Genomic DNA, 25,748 nt, shown 5'->3' on the forward strand with positions numbered 1-25,748 from the left:
CAACTTTAGTTCTTGAGAAGAAGTAATTATTTTCTCTTGGTCTGCTCCCTCCTGAAGTGACCTTTCTATATTAGAAGCCCAACCACTGCCGCCGTGGTGACTGCCGGTCTACAGGCTCCTCCCGCCGCGGAGTATGCTTTCATTAATTCTAGATCAATCTTCCAATCTAATACTTCCCGGAAGGAGACTGCGTCATCGATGGGTAGGGTGACATGTCTTGCCAGGCGCATTAGGGAAGCATCGACTATTGCAACATTAACTAAGGGGTTCTTTCAAGGGTTACATTTTTGTTAGCCTATTATTAAGGCTGGACTTCTTTCCGGATCTTTCCCATTCATCTTTAATGAGATCTTCTAGTTCCTCAATGAAGGGGAATGTTTCTGGATCCCTTTTTAAATTTGGAAAATATTTTTGGATTTTCTGATATGTTTCCTCAGATTCCTCCCAACCTATGGCCCCCTTGACTGACTTCACAAAAGGTTCTACCAGAGAAAAGTCAAAGCCAGCTGGCACTTCTGGATCCTCATTCTCAGAAGGGGATTCTGGTACTACAGCATGAAGGGGAGCAGCAGATGATGTGCTTGGAGCTGGTCTGTCTGGCACAGGTGTTGTATCCATTATGGATTCCCGCACTGATTCTCGAATCAGCTCGGTAACCTCTCTGGCATCAGATTCCTTTTCCCTTGTGGCCTCATTGATGCATGTGCGGCATGCCAATTTATCTGGCAAAGCGGGGGCGCCACATACCCAGCAGGTATTTGCTGCAGGTTGGCTGTGGTGGCTCAGATCGTGATGTGATGAGGGTGATCTTCTATGATGCGAGCGGCTATGTCAAGAGCGGCTGTGGCGTGAGTGAAAATGGCGTGATTGACTATGGCGTGAATGCCTATGATGAGATGTGGATTGTGATCGGCTTCTGCGGAAGCTTCTGCTTGAGGCATGGCTTGACTTGTCTTTATGTCTTGACCCTGACCTGGAAGGGCTGCCAGAAAGTGCCCTATTAGTAGCTGTGCTTTCTTTTATTTTCTCTCTTCAATATTTACCATTTATGGTGGACAGCCTCTTACCTTATTGGATGAGGGTGGGCAGTGGCCTCCATGAGCAGTGCAGATAGAAGTAGGCAGGAAGAATAATAACCCTGGAAACAATATCCAAGGATTAAGAAAAATAGGGAAGACAGCACAAAATCCCTAGCATACACAGGGAGAGAAGGACTAGTACACTTACCTGAGGGAAAAACATACAATGTCTGCATGTAATTCAGTGACCCAGAATCACTGACGGGCATTCTGGTCTTTTTAAAATCTTCGCTGCCATCGCGGCCGCACCAGCGCCATCTTGGAATAGGGCGAAAGGCTCTGAATGGCCGAATTTCCTCCATCCGCGCATGCGCAATGCAGAGAGAGAGAGGCGCGGCGGCCATGATAGTCATAGATCCGATGCTTGTGGGACTAGAGATCCCCGTAAGTAAAACAGAGAAAATAGATAAACTCTTTGTGCAGTGCAATATGAAACCGTAAAATAGAAGTAGGAGACCACTGCAATGTTAAAGCTTCTTTAAAGCTTACTTCAATGGCAGATATTCTGTTGCAGATGCCCCTGAGACCACCAGAACGGGGTTCTCTCCATAGAAGCTCCTTTAGAGACTGTACAGGTGGAACTTCCAAACAAGAGAGGCTTGAACCTGCTGGGGCGATGCGGGAAGAGGCTTGCGATGTCCATCTAATCTCGTCAGGTGAGGATAAAAAAGAGAATAGAGAGGGGGGATCTCTCTTAAATTTTATAGCTAAACCAATCCTGTCAGGTTGTGGAGGTGGAGTCACAAACGAGTATGTGTTGCCATGAAGACATCAGGAAAACAAATTTAACTAATAAAAGCCAGTCTACTGACCCAAGTAAGCACATAGGTCTGTATGAGCCCCAATACCTGCACAAAATGTGTTAAAGGGCCACAGGTTAGACACCTGTTGTAGGGTGTAATATATGAGATCACAGTACTGGTGTAAAATCTGAGATTAGAGTATTGGAGTAATGTATGAGATCACTGTGCTAATGTAATGTATAAGCTCACTAATTAAGTGTGATGAATGAAATCACAATACTGTATGAGATCATAGTATGAGTGTATTGTATGAGATCACAGTACTGGCATGATATCTGAGCTCAGGGTGTTGCTAGATCTGCAAAAAGATCTGGGCTAGAGCCTATAGCAGTGGTCACCAACCTTTTTTCAGGCCCAGAGGGGGGTACACGCTGGTGGTAAGCATTTTTTGTGGGCAAAGGCTGGTGTTGGCGTTTCAATCATCATGGCACCATGGTTGATATGGTGTCAGGGTGATCAAAGCACATTGTTTCTACACTCTAATATATAATGAAGTGGTTCAACTCACCATAATGCAGAATAAGTGGGAGCCCTGGGCATGTCACTTGCCACATCTCCTGCCACCAGATGCAGCATGTCACTTGCCACCGTCGCCTGTCACCAGATGCAGCTTTTTAACTTGCCATGTCACCTGCCACTAGATGTGGATTGTCACTTGCCATGTCACCTGCCACCAGATGTGGATTGTTACTTGCCACATTACCTGCCACCATTTGCAGGCTGTCACTTGCCATGTTACTTTCCACCATTTGCAGATTGTCACTTGCCATGTCACCTGCCACCATTTGCAGATTGTCACTTGCCACGTCACTTGTCACATCACCTGCCACCATTTGCAGATTGTCATTTGCAACGTCACCTGCCACCTGATGCGGATTGTCACTTGCCACATCACCTGCCACTAGATGTGGGTTGTCACGTGCCCACTGATGTGGATTGTCACTTGCCATGCCAGCTAGTGTCACCAAATGTGCATTGTCGCTGCATTGGCAGCACTGCTCCATTTAGTGAGGGCAGGAGAGCGGAAATGCGGGGCGGGCAGTGAGAGATGATGTAATCTCTCTGCTCCCCACTGCACCTCTGACATTGAAGAGGCCCGTGTTCTGACAAAATGATCACCCGCGTTGTGAGGGTGGAAGAGCGCTGATGCGTGTCAGGCAGTGAGAGATTATTATTATTATTAACGATTCCCTGCAGCACATCGTTCCCACATTGAAGTGGCCCGACTGTGAGGGCAGAAGAGTGGTAACGTGGAGTGGGCGGAGAGACATGATGTAATTTCTGCCCGTCCGTCCACTCATCTCTCTCCTCTCATCCACTTTTAAGGCAGCCTGCCCGCCCGCCGCAGCCGCGACCCGCGACTCGCTGGTTAGGCAGAGATCCTGCAGCAAGAGACTCTGGGCTATGGGCTCCAGATTCGGGACTTCAGCCTCAATAGTCACCCCCTGGAGACGCCTATGTCTGAGCCAAATAGGATAGTGATAATTCCGGGGATATCCTGCTGCTGCATTGAGGATAGGGAGCAGTGATAGCTGTAGTGGTACTGGGGATACTGAAGGTTTCGGATCTTGCTGTATATTAAAGCCCATATGAAGTTTCTAGGAAAACAAAATAGGCCATGTGAACATATTAGATATTTAAAACCATACGTTTTCATGCATCCTTATATATCAATTAAATTTTTCTATAAACTTCTGTTGGGTTTTAAATAGTAGTGAGAGGTTAGAATCCCTGTCAGTTTTTTTCACTTTAACTATTTTCTCCTGGTGACCACTTTGATGACTGAAAAAAAGGGAACAATTCAAAATTTGGAATTGTCAGTAGAACAACAATAGAGGAGAAAGCTTCCAGTAGCAACACCTGTTCTGGTGACAACTGTCAAAGTGGGAATTTAGCTAACTTTGGGGGAATTTCTTCTTATGTTCTCAGCTGCGCAAGACAAATCACACTGAGCTTCTCAGTGAAAGGCTGTGTGGAGGGGTGGAGGTGTCTCTGGGGGGCAAGTCGAAGCTAGAGAACTTACCACGATGTGCTCTCCTGCCTAATGTGGTCAGTTTTTATTAGGAAAGCAGGAACACCAGAGATTTCACAAATGAAGCAATACAAGGAGCACAGGATACTTTGTCATACATAGTTCAGCAGGCACATATAAGGAATATAAAATGTTACGGTAACAAACACTTTAAGTAACATCAATGATCTTATTTTATCTAGCCCTTATTCAAGAGTTGTTGTTACTAAGAAAGTGATTATGTTGTGTTGGCTTAAGAAGCGCCATCAAATTATCAGTGGCCAGGCTTGGTGAACTCCTCTTTGCTCATCCAAAATGAATGTACTCTCATTGGGGATGACCTACTAACTTCTTGAAAACTAGGACACCTGGCTTTGAGCTTTATCTGCTTTCCAGCTTTATCTGTGCGTCATAATAACTGCTTCTTGGTATGACCTCTGATGTGACAAGGATCCATATCAGCCTCTTGCCTCTTACCTCATTAGTTTGTACAATACCTTCTAGATATAAAAATAGAATTTGATGCTTCCAGATGTTGAAATATATACATTTTTCAACAGCAACCAGCAGTGAACCAAACAGCTACACATTATTACAATCATATAGCACAAACCAATACATTTGACTATCAAACATTAAGCTCCAGTAAATATGCTTAATGCAATTTGAATCATTTCTCTTTATCAAAAATCCCAGCTATACTCACCTTACCAGTGTCCCCACACAGCTCCCACCTCTGCTGAAATCTGAGGTGTCACCTGTGTTTGTGGTACCCTCCATCATTTGACAGTGCTTGAGCCTAGAGATTGGCTGCTAGAACTGAGCACTGCCAAAAGGGAAGGGATCACATGCTCCCCATACCTGGATGCACCAAGGATGGTGCTCTGTTTCTCCCGCTGACACCAAATATGGGCCTCAATTCCTTTCACTGACACCAAAAATGGGGCAATATTCCTTCCACTGACACACTATTCCTCCCACTAACATCAGTGATGGAGCACTATTCCTCCCACTGACACCCACAATGAGGCAAAGTTTCTCCCAGTGATACCAATAATACGTCACTATTCCTTGCACTGGCATTAATAGTGGGGTACTATTCCTCCAACTGACACCCACAATGGGACACAGTTTCTCCCAATGATACTAAGAATGGGACACTATTCCTTGCACTGGCACTAATAATGGGGCACTATTCCTCCCAGTGATACTAATAATGGGACACTTTTCCTTCCACTGACACCCGTGATGGAGCACTATTTCTCTCAGTGACACCTATGATGGAACACTATTCCATGCACTGACACCCATGATGGAGCACTGTTTCTCCCAGTGACGCCTATGATGGAACACTATTCCATGCACTGACACCCATGATGGAGCACTGTTTCTCCCAGTGACGCCTATGATGGAACACTATTCCATGCACTGACACCCATGATGGGCACTGTTTCTCCCAGTGACGCCTATGATGGAACACTATTCCATGCACTGACACCCATGATGGGCACTGTTTCTCCCAGTGACGCCTATGATGGAACACTATTCCATGCACTGACACCCATGATGGGCACTGTTTCTCCCAGTGACGCCTATGATGGAACACTATTCCATGCACTGACACCCATGATGGAGCACTGTTTCTCCCAGTGACGCCTATGATGCAACACTATTCCATGCACTGACACCCATGATGGGCACTGTTTCTCACAGTGACAGCTATGATGGAACACTATTCCATGCACTGACACCCGTGATGGAGCATTGTTTCTCCCAGTGACACCTATGATGGAACACTATTCCATGCACTGACACCCATGATGGAGCACTGTTTCTCCCAGTGACACCTATGATGGAACACTATTCCATGCACTGACACCCATGATGGAGCATTGTTTCTCCCAGTGACACCTATGATGGAACACTTTTCCATGCACTGACACTCATGATGGGGCACTGTTTCACTCAGTGGAGATGGGGAGTCTGCATCCAGGGCTGCTTATCAGTCACTAATTACATGTAACTGCCCAGATGTACAGCTACATACATTCAGCATTTGTCAGCCTGTGATTGATTTGTATAGGCTGCTGGCCATTGCTAAATGCAGATACATGTAAACCCCAGGCCCACATGTGTACAGCCCTCTGCAGGCATGTAAACAAGGCCTTATGCCGTGTACACACAAGCGGAATTTTAGACAGAAAAAGTCAGACGGGAGCTTTTCATCGTATATTCTGATCGTGCGTATGCCCCATCTGACTTTTTACGTTGAAAATTCTGATGGACCTAGAAAGAGAACATGTTCTAAATTTTTCCAACGGAACCAATTCCTATCGGGAAAACTGCTCATCTGTAAGCTGTTCCGACGTACCAAAAGTGACGCATTCTCTGATGCAAGTACGAGGTGGAAGCTATTGGCTACTGGCTATTCAACTTCCTTTTTCTAGTCCCTTGGTATGTGTTGTACGTCACCGCGTTCTTGACGGTCGGACTTTGGTGTGACCGTGTGTATGCAAGGCAGCTTGAGCGGAATTTTGTCAGAATTCCATCTGAGAAACCTTCAGAGTTTATTCCAACGGAAAAACCACTCGTGTGTACACGGCATAAGTGCACCTCCTGGGTCAGGTCTGAACTAACTGGAAACAGTAGACTCTTTTTAGGCAAAATTAGCTAATCTAATCGGTCCTCAGTCCACATTTCTCTTTTGATCTGCACCCTTCCAGCTATTAGACCCATCTGTCATTGATAGAACCAATTCAGTGTAGTCTCCAATCGTATGATCACCATGTCAACTTTGACAAAGGGATCACATGGCTTTACAAATCTGTATGTCAGAATAGTTTAACATTTTAGGATGGCAATCAATTACTATGCAGTTTATACAACTATTAACTAAACTAAAGATGGATTATGTTTAAAGGGACAATCTATCATAAAGTAGAATTTAGTTTACGCCAGTGTCTTGAATTATGCACTGGCGTCTTAAGCAGGCCACAGATTATACAAATTTCTTTTCTGCAACCACTGGTTACAAGAATGAAAATCGCTCGAATCCCCCATCAACAAATAATCGTATGTTAGAAATCCAACATGTTGTACTCAAGTCAAATAATGATTGACTTGTATACAATCAGCCTGCCCATAGGTGGTTTGAATCTATGGCTGGCTCAATACCTCTAAGCCACTCTAGTAATGGCATTATTCAGAAGCTTTTGAGTCTGCCAACACACCATGGCCATTATGAAGCCAAGTGAAGGGTCTCCCTCATTCCAAGTCATTCTACCATCATGTAAATAAATTGAGAATCCAGGGGAGACCTCTGATAATGGTGCACGAAGATAATTGGGTAAAGGAAAACAACTCATGCTAAAAAAAAAAATTGGGCATACACTAGAAGAATGTAGTTCAAAATGTTTTGTTTTAGGAATGTCCATTTGATTTTCTAATCTTTATTGTGGTCAAATTGATGTTCATTTTTCACTGAAGTGACAAGATTATTCAAAGGAGCTTCTTATGGTCCAGTATTCAGTCTGTACAGTAGAGCTCAAAAAGTGGGATGTAGAAGCAGTCCAAAGAGCCAGTCAGGTGTGCAGTATTGTAAGAAGTCATGGTGTTGGGAAGAGAAAGCATATTAGTGATGGCGTGACAGCTCATCAGTGTGCTGCTTCTCTTTTCATAGTCCAGTCACAAGGTGGGGATGGGAAGGGGGCCTGTAAGTGAAAGTGAAATTGTAGTAGAGAAAGATCAGGTCCCCTTCCCTGCTAGACAAGACTTTGCTATGGGACTAAATCTAAATCTCTGGACTGGATGGACAGAAATACAAATCCTTTGGCAGGTAAAACAGATGTTATAGATGTATTTATTTTGTGTATTCGGTTGTTTGCCTGGACTTCAGATTTAACCAAGAAAATAATTAGCAGCACACTGTACAAAAAGCCTAAGATACCAGCAACCGTTTTTCTACTGTGATAGGATTATTTTAAAGAGATTGTAAACTCCAACATTTTTTTTTAAAAGAATAAACATGTCATATTTACCTGCTCAGAGCAATATCTTTGCACAGAGCACCCTGAATCTCCTTTTCTCAGGTCCCCTTTTAGTGCCCCAGGTTCCTCCTGTTCTTGGTGTGTCCCCATAGCAAGCTGCTTGCTATGGGGACTAACCTGCAGGCTCTCCCCCAAGCTGCGCTGTGTGCATCTATAGACACACACAGTTTGGCTCAGCCCTGATCCCTGCTCCCTCACAGCATTTGATTGACAGCAGCAGGAGCCAATAGCTCCTGCTGCTGCCCAAGTCCCAGTGAGAAGAGGAAAAGAGGGGAGAGAAGACCTGAAGCCGGTACATCGCTGAATCGCTGACAGGCTCGGGTAAGTGTTTAGAGAGGGTGGGAGGGAAATGTTTTTTTTGTTTTTTTTCTTACCTTAATGCAGGGAATGAATTAAGATTAAAAAGCACCCGTGCTCTAAAAACACTTTAAATTGAAGTTGCCCCTTTTTATAGTTGTCCTATGTTGCCATATGCATGATCACAGTATCAACAGTAATAATGATTTAAAATGAAGTAAAGGTTAACTTTCTAAAATAACAAACATGTTATACTTACCTGCTCTGTGCAATGGTATTGCACAACAGAGCAGCCCAAGCCTCCACTTCTGGGATCCCTGCCACCACTTCCTATGGGGGTGCATTTGTAGGCTCTCTCATGAGCCAAGCTTTGTTGCTCTATAGATACACACAGTGTGGCCCAGCTCCGCCCCCTGCTCCCTCCTCACATGATTGATTGACAGAAGAAGGTCCTAATGGCTTCCATTGGCCTCAATGAGTCCTATGAAGAAAGGAAAAGAAAGCAGCACTGCTGCACTCAGACACAGAGCTCAGGATAGGACTCAGGTAAGTGTAAAAGGAGGTAAGGAGGAGATACAACCAATGGGACATTTTTTAACTTATGGCAGGGAATGCATTAGGGTAAATTCCTGCCCTTAGAACCACTTTAATTGTATCTGTTCAAAATATATGGTAAAAGTAAAGTCCACCCAGAATTAGTATTTGATATTTTCTCTGGATTACCAATGAATATAGTGGCAATCTGATATCTTCTTTGAGGTACCTAAGGTTATAGTGGCAATAAAATAGTTAAGAATAAACAGGAATTTATTGAAAAAAAAAATGAATATTGAATGACACAGCCAATATATTACCTTTTCATTTTATATTACTTCTTTTATAGGTATGGTTAACCCCACGCCATGAGTTTAATGGTGACACCCTCCAGAGCCCAAGACAGAGATATCATGGAGTCTCACGCCTCCAGCATAGGTGAAATGGAGCCCCCCATTAGTCAAGACTGTGTTCCGCGCTATGACAGGCCTCCTCCGGTCCACACTGGAGCTGATTGGAAGATTATCTTGCACCTTCCAGAAATTGATACCTGGATCCGGAGCACATCTGAGAGAGTGAGAGGCCTCACACAGTCCGTGCAAGAGGATCCCCAGAGCAAACATGTTGATGTGCACTTAATGCAGCTCAAGGTATGAACATGGCACTGAACAGCTCTCCTTCCATCTGTGATCTCTTTTACTAAGATAGAAAAATACATTTTCCTGTTACCTAAATGACAACTTAACGTGTATACAAATTCTAACAATGGACTTTTACTTGCTCTCTTATGGGCCTTTATACTTACTGCTGAAAGTGTTTTGTTATTTCTGTTTAATGAGTGCGATGGAGCAAGGGAGAGGGGAAAGTATTCTATAGTCCTAGCCTAGGTTGACACCACTGCTCCTCCATAGATACAGTACAGTGAGCTGCACATCCATTAGGGGGCGCCGCCTCCTCTCTCCAGGCCATCTCTTATATGCAATGGATAGATTCATGCATAGCATGAATCTATCCTCGGCCACCAGCGGTCTGACCCCTTTCAGGGCACCGGGCACATGAATTACAGCAGCCAGGGTTTTTTTTAAGCACCTGATTAGACAACAAAACTGTGCACCCAGCTGCTGGAGTCCCCAAATGTAAATAGACAACAAAACATAAAGCTGTTATAGCTTTTAATAAAATTTGCCATTGGTAATGCATAAGGTCAGTGTGCCCTCCTTTCCTCTTTTTATGTTGCACCTGATTAGAGCCAGAGGCTCTAATAGGCTTCAAAATAGGGTGGGCTCAGGGCGCACAGAATGCGACCGGAACCCACCCAGGTGTGTTACAACAGTGAATGAACATTCGCTGTTGTAACACTGATCCTCAATCCGACCGATCAGAAGTGGTTGTGAGGCCCGTTTTTCGATTGGCCGCAGAGGAGGAGCTGCGGCCGTCGCCGTCATGATCCGTGGAGAGCAGGAGAACGGGAGTCCCCTGCCACTGGGCAAGGGAAGCCGTCGGTGATGGGGTAAGTGGGGGGGGGGGGTTGGGGGGTGACATAATGTTAGCTGCTGCCCCCAAAAAAATTCCATCGGCAGCCACTGACAGTGAGTAAGCGTTGTCACCCTAGGACAGCAAGTGTTACTGACAAAATCGCACATATGGTGTATTTTAATACTGGGAAATATAATTTAACCAGTCCTGAAGAAAAAGAGATGTTGATATATACTATAAAATGTACCTTCCTATCTATTTACGAATGCTCAAGCAACAGTAAGGGGACACAGAGAACAATTATAGCACCTCTTTTTTGCAGAAAGGTTAGCACTTATATTGCTCTCTGTGCACTATTTGGGGTGACCCCCTCACTTTCTGTGTGACCATTTCAGAGACCAAAAGTCACAGAAAGTGTCTACAATGGGGACGCAGATAGCAATAAATCCTGACAGAGGTTCTAATACTTCTCCATTCTTTCCAAATTCAAAACTTTGGCTGGAGACAAGCTTTCATTTGTGAAACAAAAAAGCAAACTGCTCTCTGTGTACCCCATCCACAGTATCCCAGGTGTTCTCATCACTTTACTTTGATATCGCAAACTTTGAAACTTTTTTTTTACATTTCTTTGGTTGCTTTCTGGTTTATAATCTCTAGGCCAACTTATGTCATCAGTCCCAGGAGTCTTCATGGGCACTTTTTCCCTTTCATTTAGAGGAGGGTAAAAGGGTCTTTCTCAGTTAGGCACACCCTCCTGTCTGCATGACCAAGCTAAGGGCAGATGGAGTCCAATGCTACACAAAGCATATGCCTTTACTCAAGATGGCCGCAGCTAGAAATTCTAGGGGTGTTTTTTAAAGTGATTTCTCAACAAAATAAATCATGGAGACAAGGATGGATGGGTGCACTTGCTTTGACTATTACAAAGGAATTAAAAAGCGCTTTCAGTTTGTGGGGGTCAGATACAGTTGACTACTACTTTAAGCATCAGCACTGGTGGATGCAGAGTTTTTGAGACAAGGGTTCTTCTGAACTATTCGAGAAATTATCTGTGCATGAGAGGTAGTCATGTATTTCCTTCATGAACTTGCCTGCCTATCATCTTAATCCCCTTACCACCAGTTATTGCTAACAAAGCAAACAAAATATTGGCATGCATTAAAAGGGAGATTACCTCCAGGGATAAAGTGATAATTCTCTCACTCTACAAGACTCTGGTCTGGCCGCACCTGGAGTATACTGTCCAGTTCTGGACACCAATCCTCAGGAAGGATGTACTGGAAATGGAGCGAGTACAGAAAAGGGCAACAAAGCTAATAAAGGGTCTGGAGGATATTAGTTATGAGGAAAGGTTGCGAACACCAAACTTATTCTCTCTGGAGAAGAGACGCTTGAGAGGGGATATGATTTCAATATACAAATACCATACTGGTGACTAGGGATGAGACGAACACCCCCAGGTTCGGTTCGCACCAGAACTTTCGAACGGACCCCAAATTCGTACGAACTTTAGAACCCCATTGAAGTCTATGGGACTCGAACGTTCGAAATTAAAAGTGCTAATTTTAACGGCTAATATGCAAGATGCTGTCCTAAAAAGGGTTTGGGGATCTGGCTCCTGCCCCAGGGGACATGGGTCAATGCCTAAAATGTTTTTAAAAATGGCCGTTTTGGCGGGAGCACTGATTTTAATGACGATTAAAGTGAAAAAAAAAGTGAAATATTCCTTTAAATATCGTGCCTGGGGGGTGTCTGTAGTATGCCTGTGAAGTGCCACGTGTTTCCCGTGTTTAGAACAGTCCCTGCACAAAATGACATTTAACGGAAATAACGTTATTTAAAACTGCTTGCGGTTTTAATGTTATATCTGGTTCCTGCAATATGGTTGAAAATCATTGAGAAAAATGGCATGGGTAGCCCTCCCTGCCCATTACCAGCCCCTTTGGGTCTTGTACGCATATTAAGGGGAACCCTGTACCCATATTAAAAAAAGGAAATGCGTGTGGCCCCCAGGCCCTATATACTCAGAACAGCAGTATACAGGCGGTGCAAACAAGACAGGGACTGTGTAGGTTTGTTGTGTTAAGTTGAATCTGTTTGTAATTTTCAACTGGTACATTTTTAAAGTGTAACTCCAGTCAAAAAAACTATTTTTAAGCTTTTTGGAAAACATAGGGAAGGGTTATCACCCCTGTATAATTTGTTTTGTCGTCCATCTTTTTTCATCTCACTTGCTGTTGTCTCCTTCCGTTTGCAAGTAGGAGATGTTTGTAAGTTGGATGTTTGAAAGTAGGGGCCTGCCCTATATGCTCTGCAGAAATGGCGGAACAAGGTGTTGGTTTTGCCACAACATTGTAAGCCCTCAAAGTGACTCTTGGTGGGCGCTGGAGCGCCCTGCTGTGAACGATTATATCAAGAATTGTAATTACATGCCATTGTTGAACAGTGGTAGAAAAATTGACCTTTGGTGGTTGTGGTGCTGGTGCCACAACACTATAAGTCCTCACAGTTACTCTGGGTGGGCACAGGAACGGGCCCTCCTGTGAAATATTATATCAAGAATTGTAATTACATGTCCCTGTTAAACAGGGGCAGAAAAATTGGGCCTTAGGCACTGGTGCTGGTGCCACGACACTGCAACCTCTCCCATATACTCTAGTTTTATTGCAGGAATTAGCCCTGCTGCAAAGCATTGCATCAAAAATTGTAATTAAACGCCCCTGTTAAACAGGGGCAGAAAAATTGAGCCTTAGGCACTGGTGCTGGTGCCACGACACTGCAACCTCTCCCATATACTCTAGTTTTATTGCAGGAATTAGCCCTGCTGCAAAGCATTGCATCAAAAATTGTAATTAAACGCCCCTGTTAAACAGGGGCAGAAAAATTGGGCCTTAGGCACTGGTGCTGGTTAGTGATGGACGAACTTCCGACGGGACGTTTCGCGAACGCGAAACGCGAACGGACACAAACGTTCGCGAAAACGACCGTTCGCCGCGGGCTCCATTGACTTCAATGGGAGGCGAATTTCGCAAACCTTTAGGTCGAATTTGCGGCCACGGGGTAATTATTAGGGGGTAGCACGTAGTCCCACCACCTGGACAATAGCATAATATATGTATGAGGTGAATTTGGGATCGATAACTACAAGCATTTTTTTTTTATTTGGGAAATTGTTCTGACAATTCAGGACTATGGAGCTAATGAAGGCAATGGAGGAGAGGGAAGGTCAGGGACCAGGGTAGGCAAACAAGAGGGTGCAGGAGATACAGAGCACTGACAGCAGCACCGTAATACAGAGCACTGACATCAGCACCGTGACATACAGCGCTGACAGCAGCTCCGTGACATACAGCGCTGACAGCAGCTCCGTGACATACAGCGCTGACAGCAGCTCCGTGACATACAGCGCTGACAGCAGCTCCGTGACATACAGCGCTGACAGCAGCTCCGTGACATACAGCGCTGACAGCAGCACCGTGACATACAGCGCTGACAGCAGCTCCGTGACATACAGCGCTGACAGCAGCTCCGTGACATACAGCGCTGACAGCAGCTCCGTGACATACAGCACTGACAGCAGCTCCGTGACATACAGCGCTGACAGCAGCTCCGTGACATACAGCGCTGACAGCAGCACCGTGACATACAGCGCTGACAGCAGCTCCGTGACATACAGCGCTGACAGCAGCTCCGTGACATACAGCGCTGACAGCAGCTCCGTGACATACAGCGCTGACAGCAGCTCCGTGACATACAGCGCTGACAGCAGCTCCGTGACATACAGCGCTGACAGCAGCTCCGTGACATACAGCGCTGACAGCAGCTCCGTGACATACAGCGCTGACAGCAGCTCCGTGACATACAGCGCTGACAGCAGCTCCGTGACATACAGCGCTGACAGCAGCTCCGTGACATACAGCGCTGACAGCAGCTCCGTGACATACAGCGCTGACAGCAGCACCGTAAGCAGCCCCAGGAGGAAGTCAGCACAGCACAGGGATGGTGTGATCCCCTCATAATAAGAACCCCCAGGAGGAAGTCAGCACAGCACAGGGATGGTGGGAGCCCCTCATAATAAGAACACCCAGGAGGAAGTCAGCACAGCACAGGGATGGTGGGAACCCCTCATAATAAGCAGCCCCAGTAGAAATATGACACCGCTCAACCTCTTCAAAGAGGAGGGTAGGGGCATATAGTACGGTGTGCTTTTTTGGGTCAGGGAAGTGAGCCAAATGAATTAAGAAGGTCTGTGTGCTTGATTCCAAAAATTGTTTATAGACATATACATGGTCTACTGATCACATGTGTTGAATTCCTCCGAGATCCATGCCTCATTCATTTTTAGAAATGTGAGGTAGTTAACACTGTGGTGAGCTAGGCGAGTACGCTTATCGGTCACAATCCCCCCTGCTGCGCTGAACGTCCTTTCGGACAGGACACTGGATGAGGGGCAAGCCAACAGTTCGATTGCAAATTGGGCAAGCTCTGGCCAGAGGTCAAGCCTGCCCACCCAGTAGTCTAGGGGTTCATCACTCCTCAGAGCGTCCACATCGGCCGTTAACCCAATGTAGTCGGACACCTGACGGTCTAGGCGTTCCCTGATGCTGGATCCGGATGACACCTGTCGATGGGTCGGCTGAAAGAATGACCTCATATCCGAAGTCACCAACACATCTTCAAACCGGCCTCTTCTTGCAGGCGCTGTTGGATTGGTACCCGCAAATCCTTCTCTGGGAGTGGGAATTGCTCCTCTGCCAGCGCACGCAAAAGCAGAATGCAGCATTTCTCGAAGCAAGGCCTGGAAGTGCTGCATTCTGACAGCCCTCTGCGACGGCGGTAACATTTCCGCCATTTTGTGTTTGTACCGGGGGTCTAAGTACGTTGCCACCCAGTACTGGTCCTTGACCCTCATGCTTTTTATACGGGGGTCCCTATTAAAACACTGGAGCATGAAGGCCCCCATTTGCACTAAAGTGGAAGCGGTGTGGTGGCCTGGCTCCTGCTCATCATCCAGGATAATGTCGTCCTCTTCATTCTCCTCTCCCCATCCTCGCACAACAGGGATCCCAGAAAGGTTTAAAGCATGCTCTTCTTGCTCCTGCTCATCCGCCCCGGCACCATCCTCCTCTGACTCCTCATCAGACTCCTGTTGTTGACTTGTCTCAGATAGAGTAGCCCCCCCTGGGAATTCATCCAGCATTGCGACTTCCTCATCTTCCCGCTCCTGCTCCTCCACAGCCTGATCAATGACACGACGCAATGCACGCTCCAGAAAGAAGGCATAAGGTACCATGTCACTGATGGCGCCATGGCTGCGACTGACCAGTTTGGTGATCTCCTCAAATGGCCGCAGAAGTCTGCATGTGTCGCGCATGAGCAGCCACTGGCGCGGTGAAAAAAAACCCAGCTCCCCAGAACCGTTTCTTTCGCAGAGTTCATACAGGTAGACGTTAACTGCACGTTTCTGCTGGAGCAGCCTATCAAGCATATAGAAGGTTGAGTTCCATCGCGTCGGGCAATCGCAAATAAGACGTCTGACCGGCAGATGGTGTCGCCGCTGAATGTCAGCAAGGCGAGCCATGGCCGTGTAAGATCTTCTGAAATGGGCCGAGATTTTCCTTGCCTGCCGCAAGATGTCCTGGACCCCAGGGTATTTGACAAGGAATCGCTGCACGACCAAGTTTAAGACGTGTGCCATGCACGGCACGTGCGTGATTTTGCCCTGTTTCAATGCGCTAAGCAGATTGGCACCGTTGTCACACACCACTTTACCAACTGTCAAATTGAGCGGTGTTAGCCACTCATCTGCCTGTGAACGCAAAGCTGAAAGGAGTGCCGGGCCAGTGTGGCTCTTTGCTTCCAGGCACAACAGACGCAGCACGGCATGGCAACGTCTCACCTGGCATGTGGAATAGGTTCTGGGGAGCTTGGGCGGTGCAGTGGAAGAGACGCTAGCAGCGGAAAAGGAGGAGGCAGCTGAGGAGGAGAGGGAGGAGGATGGAGTAGGAGGAGGAGAAGAAGAGTCAGGCCTGCATGCAATCCGTGGCGGTAAAACCAAATCTACACGGGTGCCACGGGTTACATGCTTGACGGCCGTCAGAAGGTTCACCCAGTGGGCAGTAAAACTGATATACCTTCCCTGCCCGTGTTTGCTAGACCACGTGTCTGTGGTCAGATGTATCTTGGCACCGACACTGTGTGCCAGAGATACATTCACTTGCCGCTGAACATGGCCATATAGCTCTGGGATGCCCTTCTCTGAGAAATACTTCCTTCCTGGGACCTTCCATTGTGGTGTTCCAATGGCCACAAATTTGCGAAAGGCCTCCGAGTCCACCAGTTTATATGGCAGTAGTTGGCGGGCTATGAGTTCTGACAAGCCAGCCGCCAACCGTTGGGCAAGAGGGTTATCCGGCGTCATCATTTTTTTACGCTCAAACATTAGGCCCACGGAAGCCTGCCTTTTTGCAGAAAAATGTGAGCTTGGCGTGATGGAAGGTGGAGTGGAGGACAATTGTGAGGAGAGAGGAGAAGGAGAAGTAGAAGACGAGGCTGGACGGTGAGAGCCTGCAGTGTGGCTTTGTGTGTTCCGTTGCTCCCACTGGGCTCGGTGATGGCTGCTCATGTGCCTTCTTAAGGCGGTCGTCCCTAGGTGAGTATTGGGCTTACCGCGACTAACGCGTTGACTGCAAAGATTGCAGATGGCAACGCTATTGTCAGCAGCGGACACGTTAAAAAAAGCCCACACTGCGGAGCCATGTGCCGGTGTCCTGGGAGCGCCAGATGTGACCGTACATGGTCGATGACTCGCTCCTGATACATTTGCAGTCTGCTTTGTCCCTGCTGTGCAATGTAAGTCATTGCTGCTTCTCCTCCCTATCTGCTGGTCCATATCTCCCTCTGAACTCCCCTCCTCTTCCTCTCTTGTGGGCACCCACGTGACATCACTAGACACGTCATCATCAACGTCACCTTCCCCACCGCTATAAGTAGAGTAGGCAGCAACACCGGGGACCAACCTCCTCCTTGGGCTGATCTGGGTACTGGCGTCAGACTGCTGAGTAGCGCTTGTTGCTACCTCCTCTTCCTGATCCAATACCAAGAGTGGCTGCGCATCAGAAATGTCCTCTTGATATGGATCGGAAAATAATTCCAGTGACTCAAGCGGAAGGTATGTGGTGGTGGTGGTGGTGGTCGTGTTGTTGGTGGTAGTGTCTTTGGGGGTGCACATAGCAGAGAGTGAAGAAGAGGGTGCAGATCGAGAGGATGAGGAGGGTGCAGAAGAGTAAGGCTGAGCGAGCCACTCAACCAAGTCTGGTGCATCCTTTAAAGTAATTGAACGCACCTTCTGCAACTTCCCACTTTGGCTCAAGCCTGTTGCTCCTGCCCTACCCCTACCACCCCTGCGGAAGGGCCTGCCTCTTCCTCTGCATGTCATTTTTTAAATGACCCTGTGACAAAACTCTTAGTCCCTATACCGCTGAAGGACTGCTGCAGTATAGGTGAGCGGTCAGCAGTGGTGCACGTCAACCCTATCTATTGTGGACCTATAGCGGTCCTTACAGAACAGCAGACTGTACCGCACTCAAGCCTATGTACCGTAGCACCCTATACCAAGTTACCAGTCCTTATAAGAACTTTTGTGGACCAAGCAGGTTGTGTATTAGTGTTTAGCAGACTGTACGTCAGTCCCTATACCGCTGAAGGACTGCTGCAGTATAGGGCAGCGGTCAGCAGTGGTGCACGTCAACCCTATCTATTGTGGACCGATAGCGGTCCTTACAGAACAGCAGACTGTACCGCACTCAAGCCTATGTACCGTAGCACCCTATACCAAGTTACCAGTCCTTATAAGAACTTTTGTGGACCAAGCAGGTTGTGTATTAGTGTTTAGCAGACTGTACGTCAGTCCCTATACCGCTGAAGGACTGCTGCAGTATAGGGCAGCGGTCAGCAGTGGTGCACGTCAACCCTATCTATTGTGGACCGATAGCGGTCCTTACAGAACAGCAGACTGTACCGCACTCAAGCCTATGTACCGTAGCACCCTATACCAAGTTACCAGTCCTTATAAGAACTTTTGTGGAACAAGCAGGTTGTGTGTTAGTGATTAGCAGACTGTACGTCAGTCCCTATACCGCTGAAGGACTGCTGCAGTATAGGTGAGCGGTCAGCAGTGGTGCACGTCAACCCTATCTATTGTGGACCGATAGCGGTCCTTACAGAACAGCAGACTGTACCGCACTCAAGCCTATGTACCGTAGCACCCTATACCAAGTTACCAGTCCTTATAAGAACTTTTGTGGAACAAGCAGGTTGTGTGTTAGTGATTAGCAGACTGTACGTCAGTCCCTATACCGCTGAAGGACTGCTGCAGTATAGGTGAGCGGTCAGCAGTGGTGCACGTCAACCCTATCTATTGTGGACCGATAGCGGTCCTTACAGAACAGCAGACTGTACCGCACTCAAGCCTATGTACCGTAGCACCCTATACCAAGTTACCAGTCCTTATAAGAACTTTTGTGGACCAAGCAGGTTGTGTATTAGTGTTTAGCAGACTGTACGTCAGTCCCTATACCGCTGAAGGACTGCTGCAGTATAGGGCAGCGGTCAGCAGTGGTGCACGTCAACCCTATCTATTGTGGACCGATAGCGGTCCTTACAGAACAGCAGACTGTACCGCACTCAAGCCTATGTACCGTAGCACCCTATACCAAGTTACCAGTCCTTATAAGAACTTTTGTGGAACAAGCAGGTTGTGTGTTAGTGATTAGCAGACTGTACGTCAGTCCCTATACCGCTGAAGGACTGCTGCAGTATAGGGCAGCGGTCAGCAGTGGTGCACGTCAACCCTATCTATTGTGGACCGATAGCGGTCCTTACAGAACAGCAGACTGTACCGCACTCAAGCCTATGTACCGTAGCACCCTATACCAAGTTACCAGTCCTTATAAGAACTTTTGTGGAACAAGCAGGTTGTGTGTTAGTGATTAGCAGACTGTACGTCAGTCCCTATACCGCTGAAGGACTGCTGCAGTATAGGTGAGCGGTCAGCAGTGGTGCACGTCAACCCTATCTATTGTGGACCGATAGCGGTCCTTACAGAACAGCAGACTGTACCGCACTCAAGCCTATGTACCGTAGCACCCTATACCAAGTTACCAGTCCTTATAAGAACTTTTGTGGACCAAGCAGGTTGTGTATTAGTGTTTAGCAGACTGTACGTCAGTCCCTATACCGCTGAAGGACTGCTGCAGTATAGGGCAGCGGTCAGCAGTGGTGCACGTCAACCCTATCTATTGTGGACCGATAGCGGTCCTTACAGAACAGCAGACTGTACCGCACTCAAGCCTATGTACCGTAGCACCCTATACCAAGTTACCAGTCCTTATAAGAACTTTTGTGGAACAAGCAGGTTGTGTGTTAGTGATTAGCAGACTGTACGTCAGTCCCTATACCGCTGAAGGACTGCTGCAGTATAGGGCAGCGGTCAGCAGTGGTGCACGTCAACCCTATCTATTGTGGACCGATAGCGGTCCTTACAGAACAGCAGACTGTACCGCACTCAAGCCTATGTACCGTAGCACCCTATACCAAGTTACCAGTCCTTATAAGAACTTTTGTGGAACAAGCAGGTTGTGTGTTAGTGATTAGCAGACTGTACGTCAGTCCCTATACCGCTGAAGGACTGCTGCAGTATAGGTGAGCGGTCAGCAGTGGTGCACGTCAACCCTATCTATTGTGGACCGATAGCGGTCCTTACAGAACAGCAGACTGTACCGCACTCAAGCCTATGTACCGTAGCACCCTATACCAAGTTACCAGTCCTTATAAGAACTTTTGTGGACCAAGCAGGTTGTGTATTAGTGTTTAGCAGACTGTACGTCAGTCCCTATACCGCTGAAGGACTGCTGCAGTATAGGGCAGCGGTCAGCAGTGGTGCACGTCAACCCTATCTATTGTGGACCGATAGCGGTCCTTACAGAACAGCAGACTGTACCGCACTCAAGCCTATGTACCGTAGCACCCTATACCAAGTTACCAGTCCTTATAAGAACTTTTGTGGACCAAGCAGGTTGTGTATTAGTGTTTAGCAGACTGTACGTCAGTCCCTATACCGCTGAAGGACTGCTGCAGTATAGGGCAGCGGTCAGCAGTGGTGCACGTCAACCCTATCTATTGTGGACCGATAGCGGTCCTTACAGAACAGCAGACTGTACCGCACTCAAGCCTATGTACCGTAGCACCCTATACCAAGTTACCAGTCCTTATAAGAACTTTTGTGGAACAAGCAGGTTGTGTGTTAGTGATTAGCAGACTGTACGTCAGTCCCTATACCGCTGAAGGACTGCTGCAGTATAGGGCAGCGGTCAGCAGTGGTGCACGTCAACCCTATCTATTGTGGACCGATAGCGGTCCTTACAGAACAGCAGACTGTACCGCACTCAAGCCTATGTACCGTAGCACCCTATACCAAGTTACCAGTCCTTATAAGAACTTTTGTGGAACAAGTGAGTTGTGAATGTTTAGCAGACTGCAGCAGAAGGGCAGCAGTCAAGTATAATATCCTTTCTATATTTGGAAGAAAGAATATTATACATGTACAAGCCTATTACTGTACCACTGATACCAGTCCTGAAAAGAACCTTTGTGGAACTAATAATAACAGCAAGTCTTTAAAATTACCCTCACTGCCTGACAACACTGCTTCCTTCCTGTCCCTATACAAATTGGCAAAAAAAGAGAACGATTAGTGGTTACTGGAACAGCTCTTTTGTGGACCTTGATAGTAACAGCTAATGATGATGATGATGATGATGATGATGAAAGACTAATCTGGCTGTCCCTGTAGCATACACCGTCCTTTCCCTTTCTCTAAACTAACAAAAGACACTCAGGCTGCTGCAAGAATCAGCAGCACAGCAAACCTATCAACACCTAACACCTATACCAGTCCTGAAAAGAACTTTTGTGTACCAAATAGCTAGTGGTTTATCTCTCCCTACTCCACACAGGAACCTGTCCCTATCTTAACAGAAGAAAGAATGTAAAATGGCCACCGGATCGGGTGTATTTATAGGTTAGGGGGAATGTACAAGTGTCCATGTGCTGTCATGTCTCAATTGGCTGTCCTGTATCACATGATAAACGTGTCACCAAAGGTTAAAGTTCTTGTATACATTAAACACGTAAGTCCGCCGCGGCGAACGACGGAAAAAGGCGTTCGAACGTGCGGACCGCGAATGTCGGAAATTCGCCGCGAAACGACCGCCGGGCGAACCGTTCGGCCATCACTAGTGCTGGTGCCACGACACTGCAACCTCTCCCATATACTCTAGTTTTATTGCAGGAATTAGCCCTGCTGCAAAGCATTGCATAAAAAATTGTAATTAAACGCCCCTGTTAAACAGGGGCAGAAAAATTGGGCCTTAGGCACTGGTGCTGGTGCCACGACACTGCAACCTCTCCCATATACTCTAGTTTTATTGCAGGAATTAGCCCTGCTGCAAAGCATTGCATCAAAAACTGTAATTAAACGCCCCTGTTAAACAGGGGCAGAAAAATTGGGCTGATGGCATCACCCAGAACCAGAAATGTTCTTCCAACATATCAGCGGAGGAGGAAGAGGATAGACAATCAACATAACAGGACAGTCACTCAGCATCAGCATAGGCAGTCTTGAAGGGATGTGATATTTCAAAAAGAATTATTCGGTTACATCAGCTTCAGGTGCTTGGTAGCTGTGGGTTATCCAAGACTGATTCATCTTGATGAAGGTCAGTCAACTGATTCGGTGGACAGGCGCACCCTGTGATCGGTAACAAAGCCACCAGCAGCACTGAAGGTGCGTTCCGAAAGAACGCTGGATGCAGGACAGGCCAGTAGCTCAATTGCATACTGTGCAAGCTCTGGCCAGTGATCCATCCTCAAGACCCAGTAAGCCAGAGGATTTTCGGTGGGAAAGGTGTCCAAGTCTGACCTTGCCCCTAGGTATTCCTGCACCATGTAAATCAGACGCTGGCGATGGTTGCTGGAACCAATCATACCTTGGGGCTGCGGACTAAAAAAATGTCTGAAAGCATCAGTCAGACGGCCACCTTCTCCACCGCTCCTTCTGACCGATGCCTCAGCAACACGTTGTCCAGGACCAGGAGTTTGTAACCTCCCAGTCTCTGGGAACGCGTTGCACAGACCTTTCTGCAAGGCCTCCCGGAGATGTATCATCCTCTGCTCCCTCTGCGATGGCAAGATAAGGTTGACAACCTTACCCTTGTACCGTGGATCAAGGAGAGTGGCCAGCCAGTAATGGTCCCTCTCCTTGATCCGAAGAATACGAGGATCCTTCCGCAGGCTTTGCAGGATCAGGGAGGCCATGCAGCGTAGGTTAGCTGAGGCATTCGGTCCGGAGTCCTCTGGGTCACTAAGGACAACATGATCCGCAGCTACCTCCTCCCAGCCACGTACTTTCTTGGGACTGTAAATCATCCCTACAAGACTGCTGTTGCTGCTGATGCTGAGTACCAGCCTCCACCTCCATGCTGACACAATCATTCTCCTCCTCCTCTTCCTCCTCCTCATCCTCTTTCTGTGTGATGGGTGGCACAGCAGGAACACTATCTGGATAAAGGGGGCCTTGAGAGGCAAGGAAGTCCTCCTCTTCCTGCCTCTGTTCTGCCTCAAGTGCCCTGTCCATTATTCCATGCAGCATATGCTCCAAGAGGTGGACAAGAGGTACAGTGTCACTAATGCATGCACTGTCACTGCTCACCATCCTTGTGGCCTCCTCAAACAGTGACAGGACAGTGCATGCATCCCTGATCATGCCCCACTGGCGTGGTGAGAAAAAACCAAGCTCCCCGACCCTGTCCTGGTGCCGTAGTTGCACAGGTACTCATTGATGGCCCTCTGCTGCGTGTGCAGCCGCTGCAGCATGGCCAACGTTGAGTTCCACCTGGTGGGCATGTCACATATAAGGCGGTTCTTGGGCAGGTTCAACTCCTTTTGGAGCTCAGCCAGCCGAGCACAGGCATTAAATGATCGGCGGAAATGCACACAGACTTTCCTGGCCTGCTTCAGGACATCCTGTAAGCCCGGATACCTGCCCAAGAACCGCTGCACCACCAGGTTAAGGATGTGAGCTACACAGGGCACATGGGTCAGTTGTCCCTGTCGGAGGGCGGAGAGGAGGTTGGTGCCATTGTCGCAAACCACCATTTCTGGCTTAAGCTGGCATGGCGTCAATCACCTCTCGGCCTGCCCCTGCAGAGCTGACAAAACATCCGCCCCAGTGTGGCTCCTGTCCCCCAAACAAACCAGCACAAGCACTGCATGGCATCGTTTTGCCTGCGTAATTACGTAGCCCCTGGAACGCCTACGGAGCACCGCTGGTTCTGAGGACAGAGCACTGGAAGAGGCCATGGAGGAAGAAGAAGAGCAGGGGGTGGAGGAGAGAGGTGTGTCACAACCAATAGTAGCATTTTGGAGGCGTGGTGGCGGAACAACCTCCAACACTACTGCAGCTTGTCCTGCATCCTTCCCAGCTGCCAGAAGAGTAACCCAATGGGCTGTGAAAGACAGGTAACGTCCCTGTCCATGCCTGCTGGACCATGAGTCAGCGGTAATATGCACCTTACCGCTGACCGCCCTGTCCAGTGAGGGAAGGACATTGCCTTCCACATGCCGGTAGAGAGCCGGAGAAAAAGTGGGGTTTGGGGACCTGCCACTGAGGAACCGCACATTGTACAAACTCACGGAAGGGGGCCGAGTCTACCAACTGAAAAGGCAGCAGTTGAAGTGCTAGCAATTTAGCCAAGCTAGCATTCAACCACTGGGCATGTGGATGGCTGGGAGTGAATGTCAGGTCACCTAGAGCCCAGGTGACAGGTGCACACCGTAGGGTTGGGGGTGCACCGCAAGGCTGTGGACCCTACGGCTGACGGCTGCAGACGGGGGACAGGTCCCACTGGGGTAAGAGCGTAAGATTCCCCGGGGCGCGGAGTCTAAGAGCCAGCTGGTGTTCACCAGAGCTTCGAGTGGTGAAGATGGTCTTGGCTGCAACTGGCTCCAGGTCGCGACCCCCAGGGTCCCCCAGCTCACACCCACAGTAGGTAACAGGAGGATAGGGATGGTGAGGGACAAAGCCAAGGTCGGGGCCACAAGCAGAACAGAATAGTCGGGTACACGCCAATAGGTCAGGGTCACAGGCAAGCAGGGATGGTCAGAACACGCCAAGGTCGGTAACGGAAATCAGTAGCAGAGCAGACGACAGGAAACAGGAAGCTAATACACAAAGGTTGATCAGCAGGATAGGCTAGCAGTGCAAAGGTTAATATAGTGTAGTCTGATAGGGGCTAGGGTGGAGCCATTCCAGAGGAAGGAAATAAAAGCAGTCAGGTGAAGCTCGGCTGGTCTCTAGAAATGAACACATGCAGACAGGTAAGGAGAACAACTCTAATGCATAACCATGACAGTGAACTTCTTTCGCCGGTCCAGCAGCGGGGGCAGGGACATTTGCCTGCTATAATCGGATGTGGGTGTACTGCTAGCAGAGTGCCCGGAAGCACTTGGCTGTGACACACCTAATTGTACACTTTCATTCCTCTCAGAGCAGGTTTCAGAGAGGACTGAAGGTCTAGTGGGGTTGGAGATGCCAGCTGATGAAGAGCAAGGAGAGGTCCGCATTGTTCTTTGGTGTGGGTCTTTGAGGTACGCTTGCCAACGAGCTGCATGGCAGGTCAATATATGTCTGGTCAAGCATGTGGTGCCCAAGCGGCTGATGTTTTGGCCACGCGAGATACACTTGAGACATATGTTGCAAATAGCAGCGGTGCGATCTGATGCACTCGTCTCAAAAAATGCCCACACCAAAGAACTTTTAGAATAACGCGCAGAGGCAGCGCCCTGCACAGGTGGAGCTCTGCGGTGTGATTCAGTCGGTGTGCTGCCCCTAAGCTGGCCCCCGGAGGGCATCCTGCCTCGTTGGACATGTGCCTCCTCCTCTCTCCTACCAGGCACCCACGAGGACAGTGCCCTCATCATCCCCTCCCTCTTCATCACTGGAGCAAACCTGGCAGTATGCTGCAGCTTGTGGAACATGACTGCCAGATTGCTGTTCTTCTTGAGCATCCCCTCTCTCTGCAGTCACGCTACTGCCTTCCTCTAGCTGAGTATCATCATCAGAGCCTACAAAACACTGGACATCCTCCTGGAGCATGTACCCAACACTGTGCTCAAAGAGTTCAGGGGACTCCTCAGGAGGACGTGGTGGGTCTAGGGAAGGAGTCACTGATGATGACATTGAGAGGAGGGAAGACGATGCATTGGCAGCTGCTTTGCCAGTACCCTGAGCCTGGGTGAGAGAGTATGAGGAGGATGAAGAGGGCTTGGTCATCCACTCTACCAAGTCGTTGGCATGTTGCGGCTCAACATGTCCAGCTGCCGAAAAGAAGGACAAGCGCGTCCCATGGCCACGTGCTGATGATGACAATGCACCGCGTCCACG

General features: G+C 48.0%; 1 protein-coding gene and 1 long non-coding RNA gene across 2 annotated transcripts in view; one reads left to right on the forward strand and one right to left on the reverse strand.

Annotated features, from left to right (window-relative positions):
* The window catches only part of LOC143943210 (uncharacterized), a 178,392-nt gene that overhangs the window by 74,667 nt on the left and 77,977 nt on the right, over nucleotides 1-25,748 (reverse strand). The window lies entirely within an intron of this gene.
* The window catches only part of AKAP6 (A-kinase anchoring protein 6), a 427,520-nt gene that overhangs the window by 19,474 nt on the left and 382,298 nt on the right, over nucleotides 1-25,748 (forward strand). Inside the window, exon 2 of the mRNA XM_077464820.1 lies at nucleotides 9,120-9,420. Within this exon, the coding sequence (XP_077320946.1) occupies nucleotides 9,139-9,420 (282 nt within the window). The 5' untranslated portion in view covers nucleotides 9,120-9,138. The remainder of the gene's footprint in view (nucleotides 1-9,119; nucleotides 9,421-25,748) is intronic.

The sequence above is a fragment of the Lithobates pipiens genome, unplaced genomic scaffold (genome assembly GCF_037356315.1).
Source record: "Lithobates pipiens isolate NorthernLeopardFrog02 unplaced genomic scaffold, aLitPip1_a1.2 Scaffold_30, whole genome shotgun sequence".
In the NCBI taxonomy this organism is placed as follows: domain Eukaryota; kingdom Metazoa; phylum Chordata; class Amphibia; order Anura; family Ranidae; genus Lithobates; species Lithobates pipiens.